At 34.6% G+C, this 8,520-nt stretch overlaps 1 protein-coding gene and 1 pseudogene across 1 annotated transcript; both read right to left on the bottom strand.

Moving 5' to 3' along the window:
* Window positions 1–2,035: 2,035 nt before the first annotated feature.
* LOC116136783 lies at window positions 2,036–3,521 on the bottom strand (annotated as a pseudogene).
* A 2,083-nt stretch (window positions 3,522–5,604) lies between these two features.
* Window positions 5,605–7,173, bottom strand: LOC116136822 (GDSL esterase/lipase At4g28780-like). Its single transcript, XM_031422495.1, has 5 exons — window positions 6,951–7,173; window positions 6,744–6,871; window positions 6,306–6,548; window positions 5,952–6,210; window positions 5,605–5,834 (listed from the first exon to the last, which is right to left on the bottom strand). The coding sequence occupies exons 1-5, from the start codon at window positions 7,171–7,173 to the stop codon at window positions 5,605–5,607; spliced, it is 1,083 nt and encodes a 360-aa protein (XP_031278355.1).
* Between the last annotated feature and the right edge of the window lie 1,347 nt (window positions 7,174–8,520).

Genomic DNA, 8,520 nt, shown 5'->3' with positions numbered 1-8,520 from the left:
GCACGGCTTAGGCTTGAACTTGCATTGGCAAAACCAAGTGGTTACAGCCAAAATCCGATCTTGCTTGCATTGTCGCAGATGCGAAGCTCTGGCCAGATCTAGGCTTAGCTTTGCAGTAGCGAAGCCACATGGGTTAGGCTCGTTGATTGTTGATTAGTGTGGCTTGGAAATTTTTTTTGTTGTTTTTTCTTACTAAAAACGAATATAAGATTAGGGTTTGGTTACTTATTAAAGCTTATATATATGGGATAAAAAGATTTTTTAAGGTTTAATTTAGTTGTGAGGGTTAAAAGACCAAAACGCCCTTTGACTTTTAAATTTAACGTTCGAAATTGAAAACTGGGGGACCGTTGATGGTTTTAGGAATTTGGGGTATGCATTGTTGTTTTACGATAGTTAAGGTGGGTATATGAGAATCGGCCTCCTCCTAGTCTTGTAAAAAAATTATACTTAAAGATGCTTGTAAAACTTAAATTTTCTTCATAACTTTTGCATTAGACATGCTAGTTAGTATAATAGTATTATTTAATTCTTGATCATGTTTACCTTATCAAATTTAATTTTTATTTATAACAAATAGAGGGGTCTTCATTTTTTGGTAGAGATGATTGCATTAGCTAAAAAAATTATTATTTTCTTAAAACTTTTTATGTTACCATTTAAAACTTTTGGTGTGTCTATCCTACTAGCCCATAAAAATATACAATTTTGAAATTTCAAATTTATTTTCTCGAAACAGAAACAATGAAATTTTACGGACCAATAGAAGAATGGAATTTAAATTTAAAAAATATTGGAAACATTCATTTTCTTATTGTTTAACTGTAATCAATTATTAGCGGTTTAGAACAAGTTTAGACATGTTAAGTGAAATTTACAAGAAGACATATACTAATCAACTAGACAGATAAGAGAGTGTCTTGGAGAGGTATATTTGAATATGAAAGTAGGTGAGAACTACAAAGATGCGCAATACCCAGGAAGAACCACACAAAAAGACACAATGTAGACTTCGACTTTTGAGTGCAATTGATAAGTGGAAGAAAACCTGAACCCGAAGCACAACCTCCTCTTCAGAAGCATCAACAAGAATATAATCTCCTCCATGCAGCTGCAAAGTATAAACTTCACATAATATTTGGAACCCCTGACTTGCTACCAGCAGATCTACAAGAAAGAGCCAACTTTGATGTCTTAATTATTAAAAACCAGAAAAATTTTTTCGGCACTTTAAGACTTGCCCTGGATGTTTTTTCTGTTCCTGTCTTTACCGTCCCATCCGAACAAATATTTACTGCAAGTGAAAGAATTTTAAATGAAAGAGGACTAAACTTTCACCAAAATTGATTGAAGTCTCACATGTCTTCGAGAATAGGAATGATCGCGCATCATATCAATATGAGGTTGTCGACGATACTTTAATAGAATCATTTCAATTTTGTAATTTAGATAATACAATGAGAGAGTCCTACCAACCCTCAATTAGTTGTTTTGTAAATTTAATTTTGTAATTTATAAATAACTGTCAATTATGCTATTTTTTCCTTACCAAGTTTTTTCCCAATGGGTTTTCTGGTTTTTTAACAATATTGTGTATTCTATTTTTTTTTTTTTTTGATAAATAATAATCTAATTTTTCTTATTACAATTTAATTGTATAAAATTGAAATAGTATTTGAAATGTTATACTGATTATTATAACCCCATAATAATAATACAATATTACATCTTTCTCCTTTTCACTTAAATTGCAATATTGAACAGCAGGGAAAATTTTGAGGATATTTGAAAGTAGGATGATTCACCATAGAATTGTCACTCAGTACCGAAAATACATAGAAGATGAAATGAGATAAACTAATAAGAACTAAAGTTCAGTACAGCAACATACCAATCAGTATAGAATCTCACAATTTCATACCCAGGATACTTCTCTAACACTTCAAAATTGCACCAACAAGACAAAACACTATATTATATATATTTAAGAAAATAGAGGTACGTGTATTTGAAAGGCGTAAACATTAATTATTTATCAATTAGGTGGAATCCAGGGCCACATGGTGCTTAGGTTCATTGGGTTCATGTATTTGGTAGAGCCAGTCATCATCTGTTTAACAATGAGCCTGACTGCACGCTCACTTGGATGAAAAGCGTCCCAAAACATGGGTATTCCTGTTTGCGCAAAGAAAAGAGAAAGAATTGCACGTTCCAAGTCCATTGTAAGGTCCTTGCCCACAGCATGCTACCTTTGAAGTCTTAAAACCTGCATCACCAATCACAGACAAATGCCACACATCATTTTCATAGCTAAAAGTATATATATTCATTTGATATATATATATATGTTAGTGAATAGTGATCTTAGATGGAACAACCAAATCTTTTGGGTCGTTGATGATGTCCATGTTCATATCAAATGCATTAGAAGCAATGAAAATATTGAGCCCAGGACGTTTGTGTTGAGTTCTTGAAGCATTTGGACAGCGAGGATTGTAAATTGCCTTTGCTTTTTGGGGCTCCCCCGCACATTCTCCTTTCACGCTACCCGCCAAGGCCAGCTCAGCAGGAACGCAACCCAATTGTCCAACCCTGTCACGATCACCCTGCGTGCTCCTAAACCATACAGCCTCTGCAATATCAAATATAAAAAATTAAAAATACATTACACATCAATGTTACATATGTAAAATTTCACGATGATATATATAATTATATATACCAAAGGAACTTCCTGTACTCGTAGATGAGATAACTGCAGTACTGTGGGAGAGTGTATTGGCGTCTTCTAGGAGCGAAAGTGTGTCAAAAATAGTTATTAACAAAGTCATTGCCACCCAGCGTCTGAGAACCATGCTTCGCTCACTAGCTCCTGTGCCGGTCCTTGTCCAATTATCCCACTTAGCCTTTCTGGTACTCTCCAAACAATCTAACTGTCTATGGATTCTTAATATTGAGCTGCAAATGAATTTTTAATATTTCACTCATCAGTACCACACAGAGAAACTTCTGCTTATATTTTCATTCAAAGAACAATATTTGTTTCATTCTAGCCTATAGCCTTAAAGTGAAAATGGATTCAAATCGTATTGTTAATCAGAGATATATATCTTGCAAATTGAATTTAAGTTGGGTGGCTTACAAACTGAAGTCCAGTGTCGTTGAGAATTCCACTCCACTGAAGCAAAGTTGCCCTGTTAGTAGTTTTTGGCCAGTGAGCTCAGGCTCAAGTAGGCAGTGGCTGCAATTCCGATCGACTCACCTAGTATCACACTGTATGTGTTAATGTGAACGCATTAATCGTAACAGAAAAAATAGAGGTAAACATGAACTCACTGATAACATCAGGGGTTTAGGCCATTAGAGAAACGGCCTGGTTTGTGGGTTGGAAAATCAATCCCATAAGGTGGATAATCAGCACGAGCAGTTGGCTAAGTGTTATTATTGCCACTGTCAACGAGCGAGTCACCAAACACAAAGAAAGCACGAGCTGCCTCAGCTTGAGGGGCAACTATCACCATGACAATAACTATGACGCATTCACTCCCTGCATGCCCACCCTACAACGTGCTCGACTTTTCAGTACAGTCCAGAAAATGAAAACACTTGTTATGGACTGTAGAGGTGGAAAATATGGGCGGGTTAGACGTGACCAGGGCCTGACCCGGCTTAAGGGCGGGCTAGGCCTGGCCCGGACAACCCAACGGCCCGACATATTGTTATTTAAAAAATAAAAAATCGTCTGGCCCATCGAGTTGGCCAACCCGCCACCCAGCGGGTTAGCGACAAAAAAATAAAAAATAAAATTGCCAAAACTCATTTTACCTTTCAAATATAACCGTTTTATAGTAATTGAAGTGGTCTTTATTGTTATCGTTATTTTCTCATTTTTCTCTACAAATAGGGCCTAAATTTCTCATATTCTCTTACATCCAAAATTCTCTCATTTTCTTCAATTGCTTTATCTATTCTTGCTTTGTAAATCTCTCAAATCTTAGTTGTCAATTTGCTCTATTTTAATTTTTATTACTTTTTACAATTTTCAATTCATATTTCCAAATTTCAATTCTCTTTCTTTAATTCTTTTATATCAATTTCTTCCAACTAGAATGGATACATATTTCCATCCCATCATCAATTTCGATGATGAAGAAAATTATCCTAGTCCCCCTGAATTTACTAACATAAACGCAGTTGATTCAAACAGTCTTGTTTTCCCATTCTCATAATTTGGTACACCTCATAATATTTCTCCCCTTCCTCCCTGTGCTGCTACAACTCCCAATGGTTCAAGAGGTCGTTCTCATAATCATCGTCCTCGTCCAACTCCATCTGAAGTGGAAACGGATTCATCAACTACAGTTATCGGAACCAACGATAGGCACACATCAAACATTTGGATGCATTTCGTAAAGTTTTACGAGACAAAAAATTGAGTTTAAGTGAAGAAAGCAAGATGTAAGTATTGTAAAAATATTTATAAAATTGATGTAGATAATGGTACTAATACTTTAAAAAGACATCCAGATAAACATATAAATCATCATGGAAATAGACAAAGCAATCAAACTCAAATAACTAATACTAGTAAGACTTGACGTTATAATTTTGATGTATATAGGGAACAATTAGCTTTATATATTGTTGCAACCGATCAACCTATTAATATGGCTGAAGATAAATATTTTGAAAGGTTTATTAAAAATTCATTTTTACCAAAATTTAAAACTTATTCCAAAACTGCAACTAGGAATAATTTAATAAAGTTATTTAACAAAATGAAATTAGAATTAAGAAATAAAACATATAGTTGTTATGTTTGTGTGGCTCTAACAACCGATATTTTGAGTGGTAAAACTAAACAATATTATATTTGTGTGACTAGTCATTATTTTAAAAACGAATGTAAATTAAATAAATCTTTATTAGGATTTAAATTAATGGATGTAGATTATAGTGGTCAACAAATTTATTTTAAAATTGTTGAAGTTTTAGAAGAATATGATTTGGTTAACAAAGTAATAAGTATAACTTTAGATAATGCAAATGCTAACAGTAGAGTCGTAGATTTTTTTAAACTAAATTTTCTTTTTATGATAATTTGAAGTTTTTTCATCAACATTGTGCATGTTGCGTTATTAATTTAATTGTACGAAGTTGTATGAAAAGAANATAAATAAATCTAATTTTTCTTATATTACAATTTAATTGTATTAAAATTGAAATAGTATTTGAAATGTTATACTGATTATTATAACCCCAATAATAATAATAATAATATTACATCTTTTCTCCTTTTCACTTAAATTGCAATATTGAACAGCAGAGGAAAATTTTGAAGGATATTTGAAAGTAGGATGATTCACCATAGAATTGTCACTCAGTACCGAAAATACATAGGAAGATGAAATGAGATAAACTAAATACAGAACTAAAGTTCAGTACAGCAACATACCAATCAGTATAGAATCTCACAATTTCATACCCAGGATACTTCTCTAACACTTCAAAATTGCACCAACAAGACAAAACACTAATTATATATATTTAAGAAAATAGAGGGTACGTGTAGTTTGAAAGGCGTAAACATTAATTATTTATCAATTAGGTGGAATCCAGGGCCATAATGGTGCTTAGGTTCATTGGGATCATGTATTTGGTAGAGCCAGTCTTCATCTGTTTAACAATGAGCCTGACTGCACGTTCACTTGGATGAAAAGCGTCCCAAAATACATGGGTATTCCTGTTTGCGCAAAGAAAAGAGAAAGAATTGCACGTTCCAAGTCCATTGTAAGGTCCTTGCCCACAGCATGCTACCTTTGAAGTCTTAAAACCTGCATCACCAATCACAGACAAATGCACACACATCATTTTCATAGCTAAAAGTATATATATTCATTTGATATATATATATATAATGTTAGTGAATAGTGATCTTAGATGGAACAAACCAAATCTTTTTGGGTCGTTGATGATGTCCATGTTCATATCAAATGCATTAGAAGCAATGAAAATATTGGAGCCCAGGACGTTTGTGTTGAGTTCTTGAAGCATTTGGACAAGCAGAGGATTGTAAATTGCCTTTGCTTGTTGGGGCTCCCCCGCACATTCTCCTTTCACGCTACCCGCCAAGGCCAGCTCAGCAGGAACGCAACCCAATTGTCCAATCCCTGTCACGATCACCCTGCGTGCTCCTAAACCATACAGCCTCTGCAATATCAAATATAAAAAAAATTAAAAAATACATTACACATCAATGTTACATATGTAAAAATTTCACGATGAATATATATAATTATATATACCAAAAGGAACTTCCTGTACTCGTAGATGAGATAACTGCAGTACTGTGGGAGAGTGTATTGGCGTCTTCTAGGAGCGAAAGGTGTCAAAAAATAGTTATTAACAAAGTCATTGCCACCCAGCGTCGTGAGAACCAGTGCTTCGCTCACTAGCTCCTGTGCCGGTCCTTGTCCAATTATCCCACTTAGCCTTTCTTGGTACTCTCCAAACAATTCTAACTGTCTATGGATTCTTAATATGTTGAGCTGCAAAATGAATTTTTAATATTTCACTCATCAGTACCACACAGAGAAACTTTCGTTTGCATTAATTATTGTCATTCAAAGAACAATATTTTGTTCATTTCTAGCCTATAGCCTTAAAGTGAAAATGGATTCAAAATCGTATTGTTAATCAGAGATATATATCTTGGCAAATTGAATTTAAGTTGGGTGGCTTACAAACTGAAGTCCAGTGTCGTTGAGAATTCCAACTCCAGCTGAAGCAAAGTTGGCACCTGTTAGTAGTTTTTGGCCAGTGAGCTCAGGGCTCAAGTATGGCAGTGGTGCTGCAATTCCGATCGACTCACCTTAGTATGCACACTGTATGTGTTAATGTAGGAACGCATTAATCGTAACAGAAAAAAATAGAGGTAAACATGAACTCACTGATAACATCAGGGAGGTTTAGGCCATTAGAGAAACGGCCAGTTGGTGTGTGGGTTGGAAAATCAATGCCATAAGGTGGATAATCAGCACGAGCAGTGGTGGCTAAGTTGTTATTATTGCCACTGTCAACGAGCGAGTCACCAAACACAAAGAAAGCACGAGCTGCCTCAGCTTGAGGGGCAACTATCACCATGACAATTACTAGGACGAAAACAGTGATCATTAGGTTAATGAGGAAAACCCTTGAAATGGTGTAAGAAAGGGCAGTAATCACTCACTTTCTATCTCTCTTTTATCACAAAACTTGAGATTGTAACTCTGAATGTCAGAGTTGATATGGTTTTATAAGGGTAGCTTACCTAATTCTAATGTAAACATTTAATTATAATAAATTACCTGGAGAAGTGTTACTGGAAGTTGTTGGCATATACACAAACACAATGTTCCTACAGTCGAAACTTTGCATGCATGATGAGACGTATGATTCAAAGAAAGATTAATATTTGGTGTGAAGAAGTATCATTTCAAGGATTTATTGTGAAGTCAATTAAATATCAAATATAGATTACAGCTCACGTTTTCCTTTTCGAGAGAAAATTTTGTCTCAGAGTTTATGCGCACTAAAAGGATTTATGCACAATCAGTTTTGCGCATACATTTTCCGAAATAGCTTTTAATTTCTCTTTGTCTGGCCAGTTTACCCAAGTAATTAAGCTTGCAATCTTGATAAAAACTCTTTCATGATTTGAGGTGCAAGCTTTAACCAGCGACAAGATATTCAAGTTAATTTGTTGATACGAGGTTAATTCACATTGGGAAAAATCTTTTTTTAATTCACTTTGACCTTCAATGCTGCCAATTTATGGCCTTTACTCTTTTGATATTAGGCTGGGGCCGGTGGGCTGTTTGCTTAATGACAGATTAAGATATGTATTAATTAGCACACTTAATTACACTAGTAATGAGGTCAACATTGATATAATCACCAGGATTCACTGATAATGAGTTTATTACTATAATCAATAGAGCATTACACCAGTTCTATGGAGTTGGTAAAAAATCAATATTGGCATATGGGTTCATAATAGAGGCCATACCTAACTATGAATTGCTTAAAACTAAACATCGCATGTGGCTGAAAAGCAATTCATAGCAGACTACTTCTCTCATTCAAAACTCCCCTGCTATTCAACAAGAATGTTAGTGGGCTGTTTGAAGATTGTTGGGCCAGACCTAAGCTCGCATGCTCGTTCTGGGCCAACAGCGAAAACACAAGTCTGGCACAGTTGAGCCGAGTTCAATACTAGCAATTCTCATATATTTCTTGTTCAGTGAAGCAGTTGTATCAATGTCACAAATTTTAAAAACTATATTATGAATTGCATCTTCAATGATTCAAAGCAGAAAGGAGGTACGTTTCTTGAAAGTTCAAAAAGATATTACACAAATAGTTTCATTTGTTTTTATTCGATAGCTTAACCCACTACAACTAAAACTGTTTAGGATCCATGAAATCATGAAACGCACAGGGGATATCCATTTTGTATATTCTTTTTTTAAAAGTTGTATC

The sequence above is a fragment of the Pistacia vera genome, unplaced genomic scaffold (assembly GCF_008641045.1).
Source record: "Pistacia vera cultivar Batoury unplaced genomic scaffold, PisVer_v2 Contig32, whole genome shotgun sequence".
Taxonomy (NCBI): domain Eukaryota; kingdom Viridiplantae; phylum Streptophyta; class Magnoliopsida; order Sapindales; family Anacardiaceae; genus Pistacia; species Pistacia vera.
This window is presented reverse-complemented; position numbering and strand designations above follow the sequence as displayed.

Bases quoted from the DNA above. Each gene is read 5' to 3' on its own strand.
- LOC116136822 (XM_031422495.1), bottom strand. From the start codon at position 7,173: ATGATCACTGTTTTCGTCCTAGTAATTGTCATGGTGATAGTTGCCCCT. The intron at 6,549-6,743 runs GTAAGCCACCCA...TTCATTTTGCAG, and splicing joins ACGACACTGGACTTCAGTTT to CTCAACATATTAAGAATCCA. The intron at 5,835-5,951 runs GTTTGTTCCATC...TTGGTGATGCAG, and splicing joins CAACGACCCAAAAAGATTTG to GTTTTAAGACTTCAAAGGTA.